We start from the raw sequence: 26,900 nt of genomic DNA, 5'->3' as shown, positions 1-26,900 counted from the left end.
CTCAAAAAATGAGATACAGATTAAAAGAGGAAGATATTTTGAGTTGACTTCTGGCCTCCATATGAAAACAGACAGGTAGGCATACCTGCACCGCACACACACACACACACACACACACACACACACACACACACACACAGCATATACAAAGAGAAAAACAGACAGATGAATGGATGGAAGGAAAGAAGAAAATAAAGGAAGAAAGGAAGACAAAGAAAGGGAGGGAGAGAGGGAGGGAAAGAGGGAAGAAGCAAGCAAGCAAGGAAGGAAGGAATCACAATTCATATCAAAGTGTACATGAATCTATACGAAAGCACACACAGACCCTCAGCAGTAGTGATTCAGAGACCTATATTGTACCTGGTCACAGCTCCCTTGACAATGAAGTGAGAATAGCTGCAGACTACAGTTTAGCTTGAGTGTGTACTGTGGCTCTTTTCATACTGAAAGAAAAGAATAACATTGGCAATTTCATTTACCATTGAGTGTTAGACATTGGAAATACCTTAATGAATAGTTTTCTCTTAGCATTTTTTTTTAACTTTGAAAGGAATATATGAAGGCAAAAATGTGCAGTCTTAATGAATAAATGATTAATGGAATGTTAAACCCTTTAGCAGGTTGCTTCAGGAGGGAATCTGACTCAGAGGAAACCCCACCCCCCACACCCCTGTTGCCAATGAACCATGCTGTCTTTGGCTTCCCAACTTTAGTTTTAGCTTAACGGACCCTAAGCAAAGATACATATAATGAAGAGATTCCACAAATGCAAGGTTTTCGGTTTTTGGTGGTGGTGGTGGTAGTGGTAGTGGTGGTGGGGTGTGTGTATGTGTGTGTGTGTGTGTGTGTGTGTGTGTGTGTGTGAGAGAGAGAGAGAGAGAGAGAGAGAGAGAGAGAGAGAGAGAGAGAGAGACTGGCATTCTTTTTGTGAGAATTTTTGTCTATTTCTTTTTTATTAAATATTTTTAATTTTTTACATATACGTTTATAGTATCATACATATATACAATAAACTACCTATAGCAAGAAGAACCATGAAACAATCAGGAATTGAATAAATGTTACATTCTTAGTGTTTGGCTATTTGTATTTGTCAGCCTTGAAGAAAACATCTTTTCCTATTTTGTGAAGCTGCAGCATACACAGAAAATATGGCCAGTCCTAGTATTGTGGTAATCAATTCTACCATCTATTGGCCTCTCCTTAATTTTATATCAAAATAATAATATACCGAAAGACCTTCTGCTCTTTAGACACTATCAGCTCTTTTTTTCTATAAACAAGCTTACAAAAAGTTGTGGAAGTTAGTTCAAAATACTTTCTTTATGGCTGAGTGGAAATTAAAAAGAAATGCAGGAATGGCAGCATATGACACTGACCCCAGCACTCAGGATGCCAAAGCAGGAGAGTAGTGCACAGTTGAGGCTAGCCTGAGCTACAAAAGAGTAAGACCTTGTCTCAAGACATCAAAAATAAAATAAAATAAACCTAAAAATGTATAGTTGGCTTTGACAGAAGGGCTAGAAGAGGAAGCTACCGTGAAGTAAGAAGCGGCAAAGACATTCTAGGCTCAGCCTGAGTCAGGGCCCTCCAGGACAGATGCCTCCACATCCAGACTAAAGATCTGCTCTGTTTTTTTTTTTTTTTTTTTTTTTCAGCTGCAGCCAAGGTGGTTGGTTCTTCGGAGGAAGCTGAGGCCGCTTTAGGGTGAGGCCCTCACTTCATCCGACGACTAGCACCATGCCAGGAGTTCACAACAAGACATCCGTCTCCGAGTTTGCCTACATCTACTCTGCCCTTATTCTTCTCGACGACGAGGTGACAGTCACCGAGGATAAGATCAATGCCCTCATTAAAGCAGCCGGCGTCAACGTTGAACCTTTCTGGCCTGGCCTGTTCGCAAAGGCCCGGGCCAATGTTAACACTGGGAGCCTCATCTGCAATGTACAGGCTGGTGGGCCAGCTCCAGCAGCTGGAGCTGCACCAGCAGGAGGTCCTGCGCCAGCTGCTGCTGCTGCCCCAGCTGAGAAGAAAGTGGAAGCAAAGAAGGAAGAATCTGAGGAGTCTGATGATGTTATGGGCTTTGGTCTTTTTGACTAAACCTCTTGTTAACCTGCTCAATAAAAAGCTAAACCTGGAAAAAAAAAAAAAAAGATCTGCTCTGCTATATCTTCTTTTCTGAGACACTGTCTAAATATTTATATATATGTTTTTAATTCTAAAGTTAAGAGCAGCAACAACAAAAGGAAATGTACATTGCAGGGATAACAGTCCCTGACAAATGCAACTTAAAGAATGGTTTCTTTTGTCTCACAGTTAAAGGGTGCAGGCTATCAATGCAGGGAAGGCATGGCAGCTGAGGATTGAAGCAGATGGCCATGCTAACACCATCAGAAGGCTAAAAGTGATGAGTGCTCATGCTCCACTAAGTTGCCCCTTCTATTCAGTCCAAGACCCCAAACCATAGCACTCTTCATAGTTAAGCTGGGTCTAATCATGTCAATTCAATAAACTCTGACGCCAACTCCAAGGCTTGGCAGCTAGATGATTTTCTATGCTTTAAAGCTGACAAAATTAAACATCAGGAATTATTTGGGGGAAAGCTGATTATTCTATGTAGGATATAAGATTGTGTCTGTGGAAGATATTTGCTGAGTCTAATGAAGACACAGGTGTTGGTGTCAATTCTTGAATAGTGTGGACTATGAAGAAGGCCCAGATGGTGACATCCTGAGTGGTTTTCTCAAGATCTTGCTTTTGATATCATGAGCAGCAGCTTCCTAAATTATATATTTGTGTAATCTGAAACTGAACAGTTTGAATCACCTCTCTCTCCTGGCACACACAGATCCCAGGGTCCATAGAGAAACCAGCTCAGACCAGTAGAACATGACCCTAGCATCTGAAGGTGTGTGATAGTGCCTTTGTCCTCTGTGCCAGGTGTGTGTGTGTATGTGTGTGTGTGTGTGTGTGTGTGTGTGTGTGTGTAAAATGAACCCTACCATCTAAGTAACAAACTTAAAGCAACTTGTGAATGATGATTAGAGATTTTGCTCATGTGGAGGCGTCCTCTTTTCCCAAATAAGTATTAATATAGCAAGGCTGAGTAAGGAAGCTGCAACAACCAGCACATTGTATCTGCTAACCTTTAGTTAAGATCTGGACCAATGCTGCAGTCTGTGTCCACAGGGAATGTGGGGGCAGTCCATCCTAAAAATTAGCTCTGTTTGATTCAGAGCTCATAATATCTTTTCTACAAAGCAACCTGGACACCAACACCTGCCTTGATATAGCGAGAACCACTTTGAATTTATATTTTTTAATTCCCTCACAATGAAAAGCACTATGGATCCATATATTCTGTTAGAGATTCTGATCACTTTCTGCCGACAGAGCCTACTGTTATGAGTCACCCAAAAGACTGGGAGGTCAGATTGTGAGCTGACTTCTTAACCATCTCCTGTCCCTGCAGGTGTGGCCATGCACAAGCACCTGCCCCTCATGCCAGATTGAGCTGAAGCCTTGCTTTTCTTTTAGTTAGCATGCAAGACTCACCAAAATCAGCTTTACACACTCTATCCAAATTCTAAGTGTTTACTCCGACTGCAGAGTCTTCTCTTTGCTAGAAGAAGATTTTATGTGTAACAATGCACACGGGTGAACATGATGAGTGGATCATTCCAAGACATGAAAAATAGCCAAGCTCCTTAGTTGCTCAGAATAAACTCCGCATAATTGCACCCCGCCTTTGTGCCCTACTTCACCCTTCTTGCACTCATGTCAGGGGAGCAGAAGAAATCACACTTGGCATAGTAGCAAATAAAATCAGAGATACTGTAAAAAATCTGAGTATTCTGAAGACTCAGCCCTATGGGACCACAAGCTGGAAAAATGTACCTAGTTTGCTCCATGGCATTCAGGTACACATTTATACTCTGCCTTCATCAAAGCTGTGGGAAACAGCATAAGGCCAGTGAGTATGGCTTTGAAAATGAACAATAATAGTTAATTGGTCTTTTACACTTCACAGCAATATATTAGAAATGCAAAGAAACATGGAATGACACTTGTTATAAGTACAGTTTTGGAATTAAATCAAACGAGTTCATAATAAACTTGTCTTGGCTTTGAGAAAGCTCTCTGACCCTAAGTAAGAAATCAAGGATTTGAATCGTTTCTTCCCTCCCTGTTGGATGCAATTGGGAACATGCATTTCATAGTGTTGTTCGAGATGGGAATTTGAGGTGCTGAGATGCTCAGTAGATAATATGATTGTCACAAAAGCAAGAGAACTTAAGTTTGGTTACATAACGCACATGGAGAAAGTTGGGTATGGTGCGGTATGTAGCTACGATCCTGGTGCTAGAGAGGTAAATGCAGTAGGTTTCCTGGTGAAGTCTGGACAGCCAATATAGCCAAATTGATGTGCTTCCCATTTGGAGCACTAGCCCATGTCTCAAACAAACATATCTAAAACAGAAAGAAGAGGGGGGCATGCACTCATAAGATAACGGAAATCACATAGAGGCTGAGGAGAATGTCCTCTTCTCTCTACCTTGCATGATTCTCTCTCCTCTTTGCCTCCTCAGTTCCATTGCCTCCATAGTTGTCTGATGAACTCCAGGTGACTCACCTTCTATTTAATCCTTAGGGCCCCCCTTTTATTTTAAATTCTCCTAGGTGGTCAGCCATCTGGCTCAAGTGAAAGGAAAAATCACATCACACTATCTGCAGCTAGGTTTTTATCAATAACAAAGGGCAATATTCTTCTATTCAGCCCTTCCTTCTCTTACTTTTTCCTTCCTTCCTTCCCTTACTTCTTGAAATGTGGAGGGTCTCACTATGTTTCCAACACCGATCTTGAATACCTGGGCTCCAGGGATCCCCTTGAAGCATCCTTCTTATGAGACTAAGCTTGACCATATTCCTCCCTTAGCCTTGGCTTTTTGCAAGATATAAATGTAAAGTGAGAAATCCAAGCTCTTCAGTATGTTCTGTAGAAAATTGTTTTGATGGTTGGAACCTATCGTATATCTCTCACAATGATCTATTTCAATCATCATAGTGGTTTGGTCGACATAAAAAGGAAATAATTTGTCAACAAAGCTATGAATGATCTCTCAAAGTTTAAGTTCCAGCATTATCTCCACAGTATACAGGTACAGCATAGGACATGATAGACAGTGGATATGTCGAGAACTTTTGGCCTATCATGAAGCTTGATAGATATGGTAGCATGGTTTCATAAGTGACCCCGGAGCCACTTCTCAAGATTGTAAGTCAGATCTGCCCCTTCCTATATGTTCTGTAATCTTCATGATCTCTCTGCTCCTGCGGCTTAGGTACAACAGAATATATACACACTTAATGTGAATGTTGATGCTGGAATTGAGCTATCCTTGCACAGTGACCAGAAAAATCTCATGATTAGCCATAAAATGAGTATGGGAGATCAGCTAGAACCACTAATGAAGAGTTTGGTTTGATTACTTTGGTCTCTGGTTGAAGCAGAAGATGATGGAATTTCTTGACACCTGTGAGACTACTTGTGCTATTAACCTCCCTATGTCCTAATATGCTCATCTGTAAGAAAGCAGTGATGATATAGAACCACTTCAGTTGGCCAGCTACAGAAACTAAAGGAGATAATTACTTACTTTGAGGGACACAGAATTGAGAAGAACTTATGGGAAGCAGTGACTACTAATTATTAATAAACTAGAAGAGGTTCACTCCACCATGGTAATACAGTATCTCTTTAATACAATCAGCTTGATTCCATCATCACCACAATCATCATCCTCATCATTTTATATTTTTGAGACAGAGTTTTTCCGTGTAGCCCTTGCTATCCTGGAACTCATTCTATAGAGCAGGCTGGCCTTGAACTCACAGAGCAGCCTGCCTCTGTCTCACAAGTACTGGGATTAAAGGCATGCACCACCACTGCCCAGGGTTATTTCATTCTTTAAATAAACCTATAGCAACAGAAAGCTTTGGCCTATACTTGTTTGTAACTTGACTAACCAACCAACCTCACTGATTTCAAGCTGGACTTCCTATGCTCCCTTTGACGGATGATCCACTTCCTTACTTAGGCATTTTTGTTCTTAGAATGAAGAGGCACCATGGCATGCCCATTGTTTTTGCTGTCCTATTTCATACGACTCCCTTTGACAAACTGGATAGTCACGGTTCCTCTCAACTCTCCTCTAGATGCTGTCAATCAGCTACTAGCTAGCAGAAATAGTTTTTAATTAGGAATATAGTAGCCAAGGACAATAGAGGTGGTAAACCTTAAGCCCCTACCCAGATCTAGCCAACGGTCAGAACATTCTCCACAGTTGAGTGGAGAGTGGGATATGACTTTCTCACATACTCTGGTGCCTCACATTTGACCATGTCCCCTGGAGGGAGAGACTTGGTGGCACTCAGAGGAAGGACAGCAGGTTGCCAAGAAGAGACTTGATACCCTATGAGCATATACAGGGGGAGGTAATCCCCCTCAGGAACAGTCATAGGGGAGGGGAATAATGGGAAAATGGGGGGGAGGGAAGAATGGGAGGATACAAGGGATGGGATAAACATTGAGATGTAACAAGAATAAATTAATAAAAAAATAAAAAATTTTTTAAAAAGGAATATAGTAGCTTCGTGTAGCTAGCTGGGAAGAGAGGTTATTTCAGTTCAGAACTTGGGCTTAATTCTTGGAACTTGATTTGTAGTTCCAGATCCATCACAGTTAGCTTTACTTCTTCACAGTTTTGCACCTGTTGTTGTGTCTACATAAAGCTAATTTTTAAAAATAACCCAGGTCCAGGATTAAAAACCCATAACCTGTGCCCAGATTCACCAATTCTCCCAGCCTCCAAAGAGGAAACATCTTCAAAAAGTAGACACCTATAAACATTTAGGCAAGAAGTCTAAGATTCATTTGAATATAGTTCTAAGAGGTTTTTTTCCCCACTTCCTCAGCAGATCTGATTTGCATAAGGTGGACTGTTCTAAAACATTAATTCCAGCACAATGTGTTTTTCCTTAAATCTACCATTCCTATGGTCAGAATTTATTTTATTTTATTTTGTTTAATTTGTGTAGTTGTGAGAGCCCACCAACAGTGATAGCTTATGTTAGATCAATCTGAATGTCATGAGAACACAGCACAACACAACACACCCATGTAGGTTCTTACAGTGAGATGTGTTCTTAGCATTGGCTAGGAAAAGGTTCTCCACGGGGGAAAGCTGGTGTTTGAACCATGCGAACTCTTCAGAAGTGGATCACACCAAGCTCCAGCATCTCCTGTGGTCCTGCACTCAATCACCATGTTGGGATCAAGGATCAGTAACTAAGAGTAACTTAAATAGAAGTCTGTCTTTAATGGAAATTCTAGAAAACACAGAAGCAGTTACCCTAACAATTCAGAGCAACCGTTGATAGACCTCTCTACACTGTCAATAGAAATAAGATTATTGTTGAATGGATATAAACATTAATTAGAAATCAGAAATATAGAACACCTATGAAATTCAAGATGGAAATTATCCTATTAAAGGGTATACTAGGGAAAGGATAAGCTAGGCAACTTTCTCCAGCTACCATGCTCTCCTCTTCTTATTCTTTTAGAAGTTCTCCTCTCTTTTCTCTCTCATTACTCCATCTCAGTCTCTTTCTCTTCTTTCTTTTGCTCTGCTTTTTAATCCCCTTCTTATTCTCTCTCTCTTCTCTTTCTCCTCATTTTCCTCTCTTGTCTCTCCACTTGTTCTTTCTGCCTTTCTCTCTCACTCACTCTTTCTTTCTCTCCCTTCTATTGTTCTGCTTCCCTTTGCTTCAGTATGTGGAACTCCTCCAACCTCTGCACAAACGGAAGTTAAATATCTTCTATTTTAAATTGTATCTTATTGTCACCTTTGTTTTATTCTATGTTATGAGTGCTTTCCTCACATGTGAGCCTATGGATCATTCGTGTGTCTTGTGCTCACTAGAATCAGAAAGGTCCATCAGATCTCTTGGAACTGGAGTTATGGACAGTGGTGGCCACTGTGTTAATGGTAGGAATGTACCATAGTCCTCTGTCATAATAAGTGCTCCTAACCACTGAGCAATCTCTTCAGCATTTGTTTCTTATTTTATAAACATAACACACAGCTCCACAATCAATGCAACTTGGAGAAAAGTAATGAATCTATTCACCTAATCATTTATTCAAGAAATGTTGTCTATATACAACAATTCACACCTATTTTCCTAGCTGCCAGAGATACTGGAGCAAAAGGATCATGAGCTAAAGTCCTGCTTAAGTAACATAGGGAGACCTTGTATCAAGAAACCAATAAACAATAAACCAACAATAACGACACAAAAGCAGATTTACTGTGGATACTCATCAGAAGGAGATGCAGTGTTGAGCACAATACCTCGACTCCTGCCCCTAGAGGGATGACACACACAGGGAGAAGAGAGACAGTAAAGACAACCATCATGGAATGTGTTGATAAATAGGGTAGACAGAGTGGAAGGGGATGCAAATCTGCAAAAAGCTATGCCAGTTCAGTTCTTCCTATAGAGTTGGTAGAGCAAAGAGGAGAGAAAAGAGAAATGAGACTAGAAACAAGAAGAATGGGTTTTGAGGAGGTTCCCATTGGCCGTGTTGTTTTTGGTCCCTTCATTCACATTACAGAAAGTTGATTTGCTCTTTTTCTTTCTTTATTTTATGATGTTTTTCTCTTAAGCAAACCCATGCCTCTTGAAATGTGAAATAGGTGAAGGAAAATACAGTTCGGGACCATTAATTGTGCTTTCTTATTGAGTATATAAATTCGATGTCAAACAGGCCTGGTGGAATGGTATATATTTATTTCAAAAATATCATTTCTTTGAGGCATTGCTGCATCATCCTATTGATTTAGGGATTGGGGTGATTGTGCCTGATGCTTTTATGAAAGGCAGACTATTAACAAACTAAATTGGAAAACTAGTGAGTCTGACTTTCAGGGCCCAATCCAGCATGCTGCCCGTGCGAGGCTTAAATGGGAAAATACTGTAAAAAGACGTATTTTAATGTGTCAGACTCCTCATTGCAATCCATAAACCTTATTTGCTATGAAGGGGGAAAAAAGCCTACAAGACAAAATCCTCGTGCTTGGGCAGCAATCTCTTTCTGGTTTCTCTCCCATCCATTGCAACATTCATCTTCCAAGTTCAGAAGCTGGCTGGCTCACTTTGAGCTTGTTGAGCAATGGGATTAAAACCCTGTGTAAGACAAAGTGGCTTGGAGACACTGGAAGGAACCAGAGGTCCTTGAAGGATCCAGAATTAAAGTTCTTAGTGTAAAGCTAAAAGATTAAACACAGACCATGAAGGCTAGATATCCTTAGGGTTTTGTTTGTTTGTTTTTAACTGGTCCATATACTTGTATTACAAAAAAAAAAAAAAAAAAAGAAAAAAAGAAAAAAAAAAAAAGAAAGCAAGGTACAGATAAGGGATGGCAGGTTGATACTTGCACTCTATCACAGCGCCCACTGAATTCCCAGAGCTATTTTTCCTCTGCCTACTTCACTCCTTTCAATCTTGATTCCCTATGACCCAGGCCCCATGGAGGGTGGTCCAGGTAAGCACTTGAGCCAAATCTGGAATCTTCCATATGGCAAAGTGGCTCAATTCAATGAACTCACAAGGAATGTACCCTGGTGTTTGATCAGAAATGAGGGAGTTCTGATGTTGCTTCTCCTGCCTGCTATGATGATAGAGCACATACTATGGCTTTGTTCCTCCATTTGCAAGTAGCCTTGATACCTTCTATGGTAGTGATATACTTAAAAGGCAGGTGCCTGCAAGAAAGGCTGTATGACACCAGACGCTTTTCAGTTTTAAAAATGATTCTATACTGTGATGTTTCTCCTGATGGCAGAGCAAAACCTTTGCTACTGCATTATGTTTCAAAGATGCACTCTTCAAATACGCCTGAAAACCTGATGCTCATGTGGTTCATGCTATGGAGGAAGCATACAGAAGGCAGAGAATGGTGCTCAGCTCCCTGATTTACAAGCTTTTTTCTTCTACTGAGAACAGCCCTGAGGGTGGAGAGCAGATGAGGCCAGCTGTGGCCTTCAGAGAAGAAGGGCTTTGAGCAGGTCAGAGGTAAAGGAATCAAACAAGGCTGAAGAGCCTGTTTCCTGGTTGAATTTACTTACCATTTTGTGTAAGTCCCTGTTTGGGCCTTGTTAAATATAAGAGACAAGCAGCAGGTCCAGGAGAGCAGCTGAGGCAAAATTACCTGGTTGAATGAGCTTTATTAGGAGAAGGGGCCTTCCATTCATGGGACAGTGATTGCATCTCTAAGCAGTCAGGCACTGGGAGAGACAGGGAGTCTTGACATAATGTAGCTCAATGGAGCCTTGAAAGGAAGAGAGAGGCTTCCCTTTAAATACCCAGAACAAAGGCATTTCTTGACTGACAGGATTTTAGAGTCCCGGTCAGCCTGATTCCATATGCTCCAACTGGACCTGCTTACAGGCAAGGGGACGTGAAATCCTGCTGTTAAGTATAACCCTTAAATACCTTATAACAGAAGGGAGAGAGGCTGCAAGACTACACAGCACAGCATGCTCCCTGAACCAGAGATGCAGCAGCAGCAGGGTGTGTCTTGACATCTCCAAGAGAACGAGAGGCACCTAAAGAGCTTGAGGTAGGAAATTAAAATTTCCAGTTGACACTTCGCGGCTCCGCATCATTAAAGCAACCTATCTCTTTCTTTCTCCATTTTCTGCTTCCATTTCTTTGCTTCCTTATTTCCCATCTCTTTCTTCGTACAGTCCCCATCCCCTTTTCCTATATTTACACACGACTAAGTCACTGCTGGCAACAAATCTCTGTGAAAAAGTGTTTCACTGCATCTTGTATTCTTCTGCCTTCCGAAAGGAAAACACCATTTCTCTCTCTCTCTCTCTCTCTCTCTCTCTCTCTCTCTCTCTCTCTCTCTCTCTCTCTCTCTCTCTTTCTCTCTCTCTCTTTTCTTTTCTTTTTTTTGGGGGGAGATTTATTTTTAATTTATATACTTACTTTGCATCCCAATCATAACTCCTCTCTCCTCTCTTCCCCATCCCTCCCTCCCACCCTCTTCTCCTATCTCCCTTCCCTTTCTTCTCAGGAAAGGGGAGCCCCCTCCCACACCAACCCACCACCCACTGCAGCACATCAAGTTGCATCCAGACTGAGCTCATCCTCATTCACTGAGGCCAGGCAAAGCAGCCCTCTTAGGGGAAGTTATTGAAAGCAGGCGACAGAGTCCTTGTCATCTTAGGAGGGGCATGGAGACCAGAGTGTCTTCCCTAGAGAAACTCCTTTCTGTTTCCTGCTCCTGGAATTTGGTTGACCTTGGGCTTCCCTGCTGTGCAGCGTGGGTCCCTTTCTGTATTTTTCATGCTCTGTGATGAGAATTCTATGTTAACCATTACCCTGCACTTTTGGTTATAGTTCCTTAAAGCAGAAACGTCTCTGAATTCTTCATTTTCCCTCATGGAATTTTTTATCTTACTGTTTCTTCCTCCTCCTGTCTGTTCTTCCTTCTCCTTTCTTCCTGCTAAGACTCACACTCTTTTCCCCTCACTGAATTTAAAATGACTGCTCCAACTAGACTAAAAGAAATCCAGTTTCTATGCACAGACAGCCTTCAGACTGATGGTCCCATTACATTAGCATACAATAAAAGCCAGCAGGGGGTGCATTGGCGCGCTGTTATCCTGGGTCTCTGTGCCCCAGGGAGGCTGAGAAGGTTCCCCATGCACAGCTCTTCTCTCTGATAATGAGGCAATTGTACACTCTGGTGACAGCTCCTTGGACTCAATGGGAGCTGCCGCTTTTGTAGCAGGGGAAGGAAGCGAAGGTAGGTGTCATCTGATCTCAAGCAGGGTTTCTGGTTTCCTGAGCTTCTTTTTCACTCTCTACTTGGCCTAGAGGATTCATGAAACTCCTAAGCATTTGCCCTGTGTCATAAGTTGGAGAGTGTTCTGGTGGGAGACACTGTTTCTAAACCGGACTCCTTAAAATGTGGAAACAGTAACTCAGACATACAGTGCCCCACCTGTTGGCCAATCCTGTATGAGGAAACAAATGGCAGAGGTGTTTTCTTCTTATACCAGGGAGAAAATACAGGGCCAACCTTTCATGGCTTACATAAGCCATTGCTGTAACACCAGCTGTTGAGGGTCACCAGCATTATCTCTGCCTCCCCCCGTGGAATCACTAGGGCCTGTAGCTGGACTCTACCATCATCTCTAAACCTTGTTATGTTTAATCTTTCACCATAACCCTCTGTATAGCAGCAGGCACCTGGTGGTGAGGTGTTTGCTTGTTTGTCTGTGTATATCTGTAGTAAAAAGGATGAAGGAGATCTGAGTCCTGATGCCCACAAACAATTGCACATACATGCACATACACACACGGGCAAACACACATGCACGCACACACATGCATATACATTAACACATGCACACACACTTAGAGACAACTTCGGGTCCATTAGTTCTTTTTGGATCTCTACTGCTAAATCCCAGAGAAGAAAGAGTAGGTGTGTGTGTGGGGGGGGGGGTGCCACGTCCCTTTAATATGATGATGCCCTCACATTCTATTAAGAAGGAATGAGCAGAAGTATATTAGGAGCTTATGAAAACAGAATAAGGCTGTAAAGTTCGTATAGTGAGGACAATTGATAAGCACATAACCCTGCGACACAGCTACACAGCTACACAGCTGTAGACTACTCTGCATTTCACACCACTCTCTCCCTTCGTCTATCCTGCTGTAAATCTCTCCTCCTCACAGAGAAGTGGATTCCCCTGAGATACATGCAACATCTTACAGCCTCCTTCTTTCCAAGCGCTTCTGGAAGCTAGATTACAAAACGCTAATGTGGTGTTAAAGCTCCCCAGTGGGTCAACTCTTAACGAGTGGAAAGGATGTTTAAACAAGAGCTGTAAGGCTTGTGGTCACACCGAGGTCAGATAGCCCTGGTCACAGATGTGGGCCATGTCTCTAGGGAGATGGGGAGGAAAGGGCAGGGGTTTCTGTTCTCCTACATCCTCAAAATAATAATAATGTGGTGTTTTCGCAGCTGGTTTGTTCTCTTAAAAGCATCAAATTAAATATCTTGCAACCCTTGTGATCCTCAAAGCCTCAAGATTCCTTTGGCCTGGGGATAGTGGTTGCTTGTGGTCACAAATTAATCTTCAATATAATTTAAAAATTATTTTCCTGTGCCTCTCCCCTTGCCGTTGTTGGCTCATGTTCTCCAGGTCTTCACATACTCAGGACATTGATTCTGGTTTCCTCTCAGGGTTATCATCCTGCACAGCAACAGTCTACAACATAGAGAGAGCAATGCTCTCCAGAGCTTTCTGGAGATCCCCTACTCCATCCTTAAAGCTGTTTGACAACCTCTGTGGCCATACATGCAAGTCCACATGTCAATCATTAAAGGCCAAGTGCTTCTCAGCCAAAGCTTCAGCCTCAAACCTACTGATTCTTCTTTAGATCCCTCATAAGCAGCATCCCTGGTAGTTTTCCCATACTGTGGACTTCTTGGCATCTGCTAGTGCTCTCTCTCTCTCTCTCTCTCTCTCTCTCTCTCTCTCTCTCTCTCTCTCTCTCTCTCTCTCTCTCTCTCTCTCTCCCTCCCTCCCTCCCTCCCCCCTCTCTATTATAGTATTTCAGAGTTTGAAAAGAGATCATATGACACAAGTAACAAAAAACAGAAGATATTGGGCAGACAAGTTTAAGAATCATGTCTACTTTTCAGTTACTCTATTACTTTACCTAATTGTTTGTTATGTTTCTGAGTACATTTCATCAGTTTTAAGGTGAGGATGGTCCTATGGTATGTAGTCAGGGACAAATGTGAGCAATGAGGCAATGTGTTGTTCATAGCAGTAAGAACTTAAAACACAAGTTTGATTATTAGCTTTCCTTCACTCTGTCTAATGCAGACAGGACACCCATGAAAGCTAAGCACCCATGAAGCTTATGCTTCACTTACTCCATGGTCCTTTTCTGACAGTAACTTTGTTTTTCCTTAAAATCTTTTAAAAATATTTTGTTTTATTTTTTATTATTAAAGTTGTTTATTTTTCACATATTATTACACATATATACAATAAACTACCCACAGGAAGAAGAACTATGAAACAGCCAGGAAATATATAAATGTTACATTCATAGTATTTTGGCTATTTGTATTTGGCAGCCTTGAAGAAAACATCTTTCCTATCTTAGTAAGTCTAAAATTCTGTTGTTGTTGTTTTGTTTTTTGTTTTCTTCGAGACAGGGTTTCTCTGTGTAGCCTTGACTGTCCTGGATTCGCTGGCCTCATACTCACAGCCATCCACCTCCCTCTGCCTCCCAAGTGTTGGGATTAAAGCTTTGCACCACCACCACCCAGCTGAGTCTAAAAATCTGAATGTAAATCAATATTTAATGAGTTTGTGTACTTTGCCTGTATATATGTCTGTGTAACACCACATGCCTGATGCTCTTAGCAGCCAGAGGAGGACTTCAGAGGATCTCCTGAAACAAGAGAAAACAGAAGATTCTGAGCCGCTGTAGGCAATCTGAGACTCTAATCCGAATTCCCTGGATGAGGATCCAGTGCTTTTCACTCACTAAATCAGCTCTTCAACCACCTTTGGAATACTATTCACTTACAAATATTTCCCAGGTAATCACTACACATTGTTAATTCTCTTCCATACACATAGAACCTGTACATATAACAGGACTGAGGGTGGCTCCCCCCTTCTCTGTGTTCCTTCCCTTTGCCTTTCCTTTCTAACAGTATTTTCTACTATTAGTTTCTGAAGCAGTCTTTGGTGATTTGAGGAAAAGTTACGATGCTCTAGCCTTCCAAGAAATAATTACCTTCCCTGATGAATAGATCCAAGTGATCTGGCTGTCAACATTTTTCTAGCCAAGACTGAAACCTTGGGGGTTGATTGTAGAGTGTTCGGTATCCTGAACAAGGCTTTGATCTCCATTCAAACATTACAGAGAGTGGGGGACAGGACTGATCTCACACTGTGGCTTAAAGTACATATTTTTTCATTCCCCTACCTTTCCCAAATACTTCCCTTTACATTTATTTGTTGTTAAATTTTCAAACTTAATATTGTACGGTTATCAGAGCTGTATTTCAATGAGAACTCTCGTCTGACTCGTTCTGGGTACCCCCGTGATCTGTTATATCACATATGCTGTCTAAGTCTGAGGCCTGTTTTGTGTGCAAGAGCATAATTGTTTGTATTTTGCTGCTTTAGAAATCATTCCTCCCATGTGCTGCCTGAGTGTGCAGACTTCAGTAGGCATGCCCAACCCATTGCGTGCTACCCAGGCTGTCATTTGACTCCTAGAGAGCACCAGGTAGCCCTGTTAGTACTGAGCTGACTGCCTTTAGCCAGTCTGCCCTACCCCAATGCTTTCTCTGAAGATATATACTTACAGGTACAGAACTCACTTGCGTTTTTCTCATTGGGAAAGTGTGCCTTGTGAACACACCATCCAAAAGCAGGCTACAGGGCAGTTATTCAGTGTAGTGATACATGGGCCTCCCCTGCCCCCCTTCTGTGAACACTTATCTCCTGAGCCATGAATAGGGCTGTTCAAAACAGAGATGTCTGGCCCCTTGACTTAGAAGCTAAATGGTCTTCACAGAAGACCCAAGGGTGTAATCAAACTTCCCACAGATTGGTGAGTTCGAGCAATTTCAAAGAGGGCTTTTTGGCGTGCAAGCAGGTAGACAGCCTTAGGAGCTTGGATAAGAGTGAAGACCTCAGAGCTCTCACCTGCCCCTGCCTGACATTCACTCTTCTGTGACCTTGGGGAAGTCACTTACCCTTGTGAGGATTAATGACTTAATCTCAGGGAAAGTACTTTGAGATCATTGGCTGACAGGTGCTGTATAAGTACAAAGTATTATTATTAAAATGTCACTGTGCTGGCTGCATTTGCTCTTGAGGGTAAGAAGCAGGAATGACAGCCCCGGATGAGTGGGTAAAGATTACATAAGACAAGGAAATAGAGAGTTCTGTCAGGAAGAGTTCTGTCCCATAACACTCTTCTCTATCAACACTCACACACTCCAGCTATCTTCTGACTTGTCTCAGACAGAGGTAGCCCTTACTTTCCTACACTGAACCAGGAGAAACTGTATTAGAAATTGTGTGTGTGTGTCTGTCTGTGTGTGTGTGTGTGTGTGTGTGTGTGTGTGTTATGCTTATATGTGTAGGCATGTGCATGTGGTGGTCAAAGAAAAACTGCTCAGTGTTCCTTGAGACAGTGTCCCTCTCTGGCCTGGAATTTGTTGATTTGTCTACTCTGGATGGCCAAGAAGCAGCAGAGAACCTCTTGTTTTCTTGTTTTTCAACTGTCCTGAGATGGAATGTGTTCCCACCACACCTGGTCTTTTAGATAGAGGCTGTGGTCAGATCAGGCCCTTACGTTTGTGAAGTACTTTACTGACTGAGCTATCTCCCCAGTCCCACTTTTGTACATACAGATCCTTCTGTTTTCTTTTTAATTAGGTTTGAGCATAGAGATAATAAAAGCCCATTTTAATATTTCCAAGAGGTATTTTCTTCCAGTAACCTCAGAAACTTCCTACATAAACACAGAAATAAAAACTGAGGGAATTCATGCGGTTGGTATCACAGACTATCAGGGTAGAAGGCAGCTACTACTAGCAAAACATTCTTCCTCCAGATGTATCTGGTTTTAGTTTAATTTACTTTTTGTTCATGAATCAAAGACATTTTAAGGAAACAAGGTTATTTCTTATAAAAATTTCCCAACCAGCTCCAACCACGACCAGTTGTAATCCCAGCAGAGGCTGACACAGGAGGAGTCTGGGCACTCACTGACCCTCTAGTCTGAACAAATTGGTCATCTCCAGATACAGTGAGAAACTACTTCAAAAAAAATAAGAAAAATGCATGATATCAACCTCACCATTGTGCACATGCCAACACACAGGTGATACACATGTACACACACACACACACACACACACACACACACACACATATTCACACACACACATAACATCTAAAACAATTTCTACTAGTTTAGCACGCAACAATTTTCAACACTCATTAGATTCTCAGTCTATATTGATGAACTAGTATTTGCACTCAAGTTCAAGTCCCTGGCTTCCAGAATAATGAGGCATGTCAAAAGCCAACAAAGAGCTTTGGAGTATTGGACCCAGTTGTTCCCCCTAAAGTATATGCTTTGAAGAATATAGGCCTGTATGCCCCCATGTCTGCTTTTTCTGTGGTGCTGAACCTTCACGTATGCTAAGCAAGCACTCTACCAACCGAGTCACATCTCCAGCTCTATTTCATTACTTTTAAAAAGTATTGTTCATTCTTAAAGTGGGTACACTGTGGGCTGTATTAAATCATCTCCTCAAGACTTCTGGAAAACAATTCTTGCCTGAAAACAAACTCTGGTTGCAAGGAGGAGAGGGAACCCTGCTTATTACACCCTGTATTTCTCAGCAGGCTCACCTTGTGCAAGATCAAACCTTCCTGTGCAGAGAGAGGGCAAGCAGCTCAGTTCTGAAGAGCAAAGGGGCTGACTTCCACAGTTTTACATGCAGAACTAGGATGTTGCCAGAGCAAGGTCCAAAACAGACCTCTATCAAGACCTGTATATGATCAATCTCTCTCTCTCTCTCTCTCTCTCTCTCTCTCTCTCTCTCTCTCTCTCTCTCTCTCTCTCTCATTACTTTAGCACCATTGTAATTCATCACGCAACTTTTCCTGGGAGTATTTTGAGGCTTTTTCACACAAAGAGAATCCTGCATTGATGCATGAAAACCACTGAAGAAACACTCTTGACATGAGATGGAATTTCCTGTCCATGCTTCTCCCTGAGGCCCTCTGTCTACCGCCTGAGCTCTCACTGTTCACCTGGCTCTCTTGCAAACATATCCTCTCTTCAAGCCTCTTTTCTCTGTCTGAGCCTCCAGGATGCCTTATATGGTTAATAATTTTGAAAATATGTTCTGGGGGCCAGGGTGTTCTCTGCCACTAGCATCTTACCTTCATTGTAGTCATCCTACCCTAACAACTGGGTTCGTTGTAATTTTCTGAAGTGGAATGGGAGATGGGACTCTTAGAAGTCTATGAAAGACTAGTTCAATAGGTATTCAGTGTATACCTTGTTATTAACTATGACTTCTAAATCACTTTACTATTAATGTAGAGAGAAAACTCTATGAGAACATGAATGAAAGATTTTCTAACTCACTCCTTAATTATAGACAGTTGAATGAGTCCTGGAATGCTTCTACTTAGAAGTCACTTGCTGACTACTCACAGAATCAAGCCCAGGCTTTATATCCCAGCTGCAGCGGCACCCACAGCACAGAGTTGTCCTTGATGTCCCACCCTGCCACTGCCTGTCCATTGAACCTTCTGAAGGAAACCCTTTACTTCTGTGTGCCCTGGTGAAGAGGCATTAGATTGTTACGTCTTCAAAAGCAGGCCACGCTTGGATCTCGACATAATCTAGCTCCGCATATATGAAACTGCATATACATATTTTACATTCCTCTGTGTGTGAAGAGCGTCTGGATGTGACTTGTCATTTCTTCAAGGTTTTCTCTGTTGTGGTGCTTTGCTCCTGGAATAATGGTCTTTAGCATGTCAACAATTCAAGTGCAAGGCCATTTGCTAGGCCCTTCATTGTTTCAGAGTGAAATTGAAAGAGGGAATCCAGCTGTTTATATGCAATATGCAGCAATTATGAAGTTCATTTCCAGAAGTCGCTGTAACCATGACAACTTGTAATTCGGAAGAATAGAGACAGGCTGTAGAGTGACTTCCAGTGGGGCCAACTTGCAACCAGAAATGGCTCAGGCGAGGCTGATGAGCGGCTTGTGCTGTTTACTTTGAGTTAGAAGCAGTTTTTGCAACTCACCCTCTCCTAATCCATAACCTCAAGTCCTTTAAAGTTCAGTTATCAGTGAAACTTGAATTTCTAGATTTGCCAGAGTCTGCCCTAGAGGGCTAAGTAGTTCAAATGAAACAAGAGTCGGCATTGTATTGATGTTTATTTCATAGCTCCTTAAACGCCAAATTCAAAGTCATCACATCAAACTGACTGAACTTGAAGCCTGTGTTGCAGGAACCTCAGAAAGTTCAAATGAGGACCAAGGAACCCAGACTCTTGATATGCACTTCTTCTAAGAGCACACTGACTTCTTTGATATGTCAAGAAAAAAAAATAGATAGGACTTATGTTAGAACGGGTAATTTTTGTGTATTTTGCCCTCATTGGGCTAGAATGGAAACTGGAGTTTTGCTGAAGAGGCAAGCCAAGGTAAGGACAGCACAAGGTATTTTGGGGTCCGAAAGGGTTTAAAACAATTTGTCCAGGGTACAGAGTTGATTGCCTTCTTTGTCACCCACATGTGGCTCTTTGACTGATAATATGCATCCTTACACGCTGCAGAGGGAAGTAGGATAATGGGTTGTGAAGGGTCAGCCTTTAAATGCAGCCAGCTCCAGCGTGCACCCTGGGAATCTCATGGAGATGAAATGGTAAAGGACTGTCAGCTGCAAGGCATCAGAGTTGGATTTTTGCTCTTTCTACATCTTTTGACTCTCTCTTTGATCCCTGCTGGCAGCACGCTGGGTGTGTGTGAAACCCACAGCTCATAGATACCATCACTATTGGGAAAGTGAAAGAACAGCTAGTCCAGTGGGCAGTAGGTTTTCCTCAATGAAATATCCAGGGTAGCAAAAGTCAGGGGATGCTAAAAAAAAAAAAAAAAAAAAAAAAAAAAAAAAAAAAAAAAAAAAAAAAAAACCAGAGCCAGACCCCTTCTCCATGGGATAGTTTTTCTGTTCTTTTGACTAAAGGGTAAGTAGATACTTTTACACAGAACACCAAGCATAAGGAAACATGAACTCATTAGTAGTTTGCAGAATAAGTTTGCTGTCACCTCTGAGTATAGGAACAACTATAGAAGATTAAGAAGATGCTAGAAAGGTGATTAGCAGAAATTTAGACAAAAAGATCCTAGGAATGTGACAAAGTATATGTAGGAATAAAGAAAAAATTCAAAATCTGAGAGAGATGCACATCGAAGAAACACATGAAAAGATTTAAAGAAATTTAATGGTTGCAGACATCACATGAGGCAAACAAAAGCATGTAATGACTCCTACTATTGTCCTCATATGGATTACCACCAACCTGATTGTATTTACCAAGAACCATAAGTGGGTTTGTTTATAAAGACCAAAGAGGTATTCTTTATAATTCTTAAATCTGAAACTCTGAGGTCAGGCTCTTAACATAGCTGGTTCTTTTAGGGTGATTTTTTGCCTTGTTCATTGCCATGTAGCCTTGTTCCCTTATATTGATCATAAAAAAGCTAGATCACTCCACAGCCTCTCAAATAGGAAGACAGCCCTATTCATTCATGAGAGCTCTTATAGCTGTTTTCTGGTGGAGTAACTTCCAAATGCCATTACATTGTTAGTGGGTTTCAGTCTAAGCATTCAGGGAATGCAAACACTGAGTCTGTTGCAGTTACTCTTCGGCCTCTTATTTTTCTTTGCCATGAGTGAACTGCTTTCATGTTACTTGTATGTAATATGTTTAACATGGTCCACAGGGGGAGGAGGGGCTGGGCACTGGTACATCACAAATTTTCACCTAGAATTCATGGCAGCTGGACCAATTATTTTTAGTTCACATTTGGCAAAAAAAAAAAAAAAAAGAGTCAAGAACATAGACAAACAGACAATAAGGAAATACCAGAGACGTGGTAAAAGCAGTATTAGATAGGAGGGAATCCTTTGTCATTCTTTCATACTATAAAAATTGCAATCTAGTAAGTGTGTCTTAAACTTTTAAAATAGGAGTGTATTATCTCAGAATATTACCAAAACAAGTCATGTAAACACATCGTAAGATGCCCCATCTGTTTTTCATATTCATTTAAAGATGTCATATGCGTATAAAAATAGTTATACATAATTGGGACTTATACACAATTAAGTTGTGATATATTTACAGTATGAACCAAACCTAAACATTTCTGTGACTTTCTCAAACTTTTCTCACACTGAAATTCACTGTTTAGTTTTTTATATTTGTGGAATATTTTTGATTATCATTACTTATTTTTTCCTTGATAATTAAATTTTCATAACTAAATTTTCTTATTCTGCGTGCTATTTGCCTTCCTTTTGTCAGAAATAATAAATATAGAGGCATTATTCTGGTTATGAGCTCCTAAATTTAGAAAAAAAGATAGAGATATTATATAAAATGATTGAAGATTCCCAAAACATTATTGTTTGGCAGAGTAAAGGATAGGCTGGATAATATTTTGGAAAGTGAAAAGAAGAGTGAAAAAATTGCATGGACATGGCTGCAGCTAGAAGGATCAGAGGCAGAGTGGGGCACAATGCTTGTGTAAATCTGAGGGTCAGAAACCACAGACTGCATTTTAGAAACAGGAAATTCTGAGAGAGAAAGAACAAGGAATGTAGGCAAGATGAGTGTGGCTTGCAGATGAAATGAGTATGGCCTGTCTGCAGGTTTTGATTATTGCACTCTGCCTATGGGATTTGGAATAAGGATCACAGGTATTTTAAAAAGCTGTATGAGGAAGAGTGGGGCATGCAAGAAGTTACATAACACATATGAAAAATATTCCAAAGCAGTTGAGTCACAGAGGGAACCCCAACAGAAACAGCCTATGTGAGAGAAACTGGACATTTGGAGTAGGAATCTAGATTTAGCAAACAAAAATACAAGTGGCCCAGTGAAATTTGAAAATTAAAATAATGAATAAGATTTTACCATAAATGTTTCCTCTTCAATATTTGAGGTATTACTTACATTAAAAATATGTCATATCAGTGGTGTGCGTATTTAGAAACTATTCAATAGTGGATAAGTATTTCTTCAGTGAAATTCTTCTTGCTTATGTGAAATGTAGTTAATTGTATCAATATCAGGATCACAGGTATTTTAAAAAGCTGTATGAGGAAGAGTGGGGCATGCAAGAAGTTACATAACACATATGAACAATATTCCAGTCTTTGCAGCTGAACACATTAGGCACACAGCTTCAACCTGCCTGCCCTTAGTTCTGTGAGGTCATACATGTGACCAGCTCCAATGATGAGGTATTCTTTGGGGTGGAAATGTTCTATGGTAACATTATAGGTGCAAATATCTTCTCTTCTCTTTGAAAGACAATGGCTGCCTATAGTGATCTACTGATTACTGATGTCAGTCATAAGTATCATTTCCAAAAAGAAGTAATTATTGAGCAGGCATCATGTTCATAGAAGGTGCTTGATGAAAATGGTAGTAATCTTCATCGCGAAGTACCTTGGCCTTCACAGAGTGGCTGCCAAGCTGTAAAAGGTTTATCTTGCTCGAGGGATCTTAATTGTTTACATTTACTTTATCATTTTCCATTTAAGGAAATCACTCTCCCATGAACTTAGAAAGGTTCTATTAAGCCTGATGTTAATGCCAGTCTCGAAAGGAGTAATTAAGAAGGTACATTTTGAGAACCTTTCTTGCTAATAAATAATGTACCACTTATTATCCTTAACTAGGTCATGTTCCCCACAAATCATGCAGGTGTTCTTTCTGTGTTAGCACCGAGAGAGGATGTCCTTCCTGCTTCCTGAACCACCGTGACCAACAGTCAGAGACTACCTTCATATGCCCAGTGTTTTTATTCTGCTACCACTATCCTTCCTTTGAAGGATGTATTATGAAAAAAAAACACAGAATCACTTAATAACTTCCATTTTCCTGCAGCAGAAAATTCCCAAACAGAGTTCAATCCCTGCTTCTATGATTCCAGCATCATAACGACAGTACTTATCTCCATATCATAGGGCAAACCAAGTGCACTTCGAGGAACTGAGGACATGCTGACATCCACCTTTGACTTGGATTATAAGGAAGACTCTGATCAGGGAGGTGAGGTAGAGAAACATCCCAAGGTGATATCGGAATCAAGTCCTAATGAATTTTACTTATAAGACTTTTTAGCAGAGTCTGGTGTGAAATATGGATAAAAAGGGAGGTAGGTGTTGCTGGGAGTATGAAAGGCAAAGCTGGAAACAAGGTCTAGAGCCTGAGTGCCATTGAACTCTGAAAGAGTAAAAATCACATGGGAGAAATTTCTTCTCAGAGTTTATTCCACCTGTGTGGCATGGGAGGAGTAACTTTCCAAACCTACGGATGAACCAAAGCCTCTACATTGTGCTATACATTATCAGTACGAGCACACTGGTGTCTCAGAAGCAAACTTGATGGAAAGACCAACACAGAGATGTATAGCACATAATCATGGACTGAGAAATGCACACATGTCATAAACTGTAATTAAGACAGATACGTGGTTAAAGTGCACTTGGTTATTCTTAATAGAAAGCATAGCATCAATCTGTAAAAAGTACAAAATAAAAAATTACAAATAAAACTCTGGATACATCCACAGTGCTTATTTGTTTGTTTGTTTTCACTTCTGGTAATTTTATGTAGCACATATCTTGTACACCCTACACAAGCACTCTTACAGAAAGCCCCATCCCACCCCACACTTTATCTTCACAGTGTTGGCACATTTTGAAGAGAGCTTAACTCTCAAATTCTGACCACCTAATTGATTTCTCATGCTTTCTTACCTTCTTACATTTAATTTCTCAACAAAGTCACTCTTCAGAAAGAGGTATTATAGAATAATACAAGGGGAAAAGGAGCAACTTAACTTGCCTGGATTTTCTCTTATATTCTGCCCAAGTTTGTTCCCTTTCTGTCTTCCTCTGTGTCAATGTAGTGTTTAGTAATATTCAACTGTCTATTATGCTAAGATTTTTCAGATGCATCTTAATCCATAAATGATTCTCAGGTAATCAGACACAAGTGATAAGGAAATCTCTGCTCTATATATCCTATGTGACAGGACATTGTCCAGTAGCCAGAGATAGTGTACAACAGCCCATCCTTCACAAGAGGAAGTCAGCTAACAAGGTACCAATGTCAGGGGTTGGAGAACCGGATGGTCCTTGAATCCAGCATAGATGACTTGATAATGCTACTCAGTATTTTCTTCTTCCACCTCCATAACTATGACTAAGTTATATGCTCCATTCATTAAAATGTATGGTGCTCCTTATAAGTGTCAGACATTATTCTAGGAGTTAAGTGTACACTAAGCAGAGGAGAAAATAATTCCTGCCCTCTTAGAGTGCTCACCTTAAGTATATGTGGACTTCAGTTCCTAACACCAAATTTCTCTTTAGAAACAACAAATTATACAAAAACAACTTAAATAGGAACCATTTATGGTAATAGACACCCATAAACCTCTGAACTTAGAAAACTGAAGCAGGAGAATCACTGTGAGTTAAGGCTAAAAACAGCAAGAAACCATCTCAAAAAGAATGAAAGTTGAATCCAGTGAGATGGGTCAATAGCTAAAAACAACTATTACTTAGCCGGCTCACCTAAAGTAGATTCCCAACACCCACATGGTGGAAGGAGGAGACTGATTTCTGTAAGTTATCTTCTGATCACCGATGCTAGGGAGTCTTACACCCTCTACTGGCCTTCTCAAGCACCTGCACACACGTGGTGCACAAACTCATATGTGCAAACACACACACTCACGAACACAATAAATAACTAAAGAAATGTTTCAAATATCTTTTTAAAAAGCAAATGTTAAAAATACCCCTTAATATTTTGTATACAAATATTTTTTCTTAAAAATATAAGTGAACAAAAAATTGTTTTATTGTTCCTTTTTTTTTTATGCTAAGTATAATACCAAAGGATTTAACTATTGATGTCAAAGGGCATCCATATGGGTACAAATATGGAACTTCTCAAAAACACTACACCCAAAAGAAAAAGTGTTTTCAGGTTTCCATTCAAAAAGAAGACTCAAAAAGAAAAGAAATCAATCAGAAAAGTAGACATGTGTTTATGACTTATGTGCATATATTTTCACATAAGTATGTACAGATATAATTGTTTACATGTATATACCTTTCACAAATAAGGACCAACCCATTTTCTTGGTCCTCAGCATATTTTTTAAAATGTTATGCTTTGGCTTATAAATATGGGTGAGTTAGAATAAGACAGCTTCATGGTCTGCCTTTCTTGGGGCAGATAAGAAAACAACAAGTTTGGATGTCGTTTATGGTAACTGTGAAGAGAGGGCATCTGTGGAAATGTTCAAGTCGAGGCTGGTAGGTGACTTACATTTCCTTGTAATGCCCTCTAACAGACAAGGAAACTGAGGCTGGAGCAGTTGCCATAATGGTATAGCTGTCACTGAGCTAATTTATGGTGTCTTTGGGAGCAAAGCAGTCTTCTTTGACCCAGAGTCGAAGACCTCAATTATACCACAGTTTTCCACCTATTAAAGCCAGATCACCTGTAAATCATGCTGATGGTAGGAGTGATGTCTCTGAGCTGAGGCAGGAAGCCAAAGCAAGCTTGTAGTGCTAACTTCCGGAGTTGATTAAGACATCAACCATTGGCCATTTGCCCCAGGTGATTATTTATAACGGCTCTAAATCACAACTGTAAATGTAGCCAATGAAGAAATTTATATTTAGCAGGGAAAAGGCTAAGGGGGTTTCTATAGCATATTTTGACAAATAGCCTCAGACTATGCAGAGCAGAGCTTACCCTTGTGGGCCATGTTGTCTCACTGACAGAAGCTGGACTGTCTTTTAAAAGGCCTGTCTCTGGATAACTGTAAGAATTTATTTTGGCTGATATCTCTTGCAACAAAAGGTCTGTGAAGGCTTTTTCTGATGCACCATTCAGAGCATTTATATAAAAAATGTGAAGTCTATAAACTATCCTTTTAAGTGTCTATCCTTGCCTAGGCCACCACATGATGGGTGACAAGCTTTGCTGAGCGTCTTCTTCACAGGTCTAAGGAAATAGAGATGAGAAAACATCACATGAGGCTGCTTTCCCTTCTCTGAGGCCAATCCAATGTTGTCTCATTGTTTGGAAACTTCTAATACTATCCATATTTCGTTCTCAGTTCCCAGGGTGGGCAATGAGACCTGTCTAGGGACACATGAAACATGGCCTATAGGATCATAGCTGTGACATAGAATGGGATAATAGATGCACTTTCATAAACTTTTATTTTAAATGAGCTGGTAAACAAAGAAATAAGAAGGTTGCCGTCATCTCAGGTTTCTGTAGTCTCAGAAGAGCTGTTTATTTTGTCCCTTTTATCTGGTATTCTCTGAGGTGTCCTTTCTTTCTTTTCAAATGATAAACTATATCCTCTTGTTACCACTTCAAAAATATATATTCTGTGTTGTTTAATAGATTGATAACCTATTAATGTTTAATAGATATGGGCTGATAGTTTATTTATTGATCAATTATGAAATGGCTACCCTGATATTATCTCTTCCAAAAATGTCCAATAAATTTGTTTTGAAAAGTTTAAAATTGAAATGAGGCAAATAGGAAAATATTTTAGGGGCAGAAGTATAATATACTGGGACATTAATACACTGAAGAATATTCTCTATAGAACAAGAAGGTACCATATATTCATTCAAAAGAGGAAAGCAACCAACAGCCTTACCTAGCTATGAAGCCTATGAACTACATCAATGGCCCTCATGGCACAATAACCTTAAGGGTGCAATACTGGCACAACACCTTGGCAGTTACTGTAGGCTCTCTAATTAGACCCGATAATTAGATATCCTGATATACAGAGATCTCTAATTAAAACCTACTCAACAAGAGGGAAACTATGCCTGGTCCAGGAGACCAAGTTTGCTGCTCACTGATAATGTAGTCAAAGGGTGATT

General features: G+C 40.6%; 1 protein-coding gene across 1 annotated transcript; it reads left to right on the top strand.

The window, feature by feature from the left end:
* The first annotated feature begins 1,740 nt into the window (after positions 1 to 1,740).
* Positions 1,741 to 2,127, top strand: LOC127204754 (60S acidic ribosomal protein P1-like). The gene has a single exon (XM_051163977.1). It carries the CDS (start codon positions 1,741 to 1,743, stop codon positions 2,098 to 2,100), a length of 360 nt encoding a protein of 119 aa, XP_051019934.1. The 3' UTR covers positions 2,101 to 2,127.
* The last annotated feature ends 24,773 nt before the right edge of the window (positions 2,128 to 26,900 follow it).

The sequence above is a fragment of the Acomys russatus genome, chromosome 20, assembly GCF_903995435.1.
Source record: "Acomys russatus chromosome 20, mAcoRus1.1, whole genome shotgun sequence".
NCBI classification, from domain to species: domain Eukaryota; kingdom Metazoa; phylum Chordata; class Mammalia; order Rodentia; family Muridae; genus Acomys; species Acomys russatus.
Note: the sequence above shows the minus strand (reverse complement) of the source record. Positions and strands in the feature narration are given on the sequence as shown.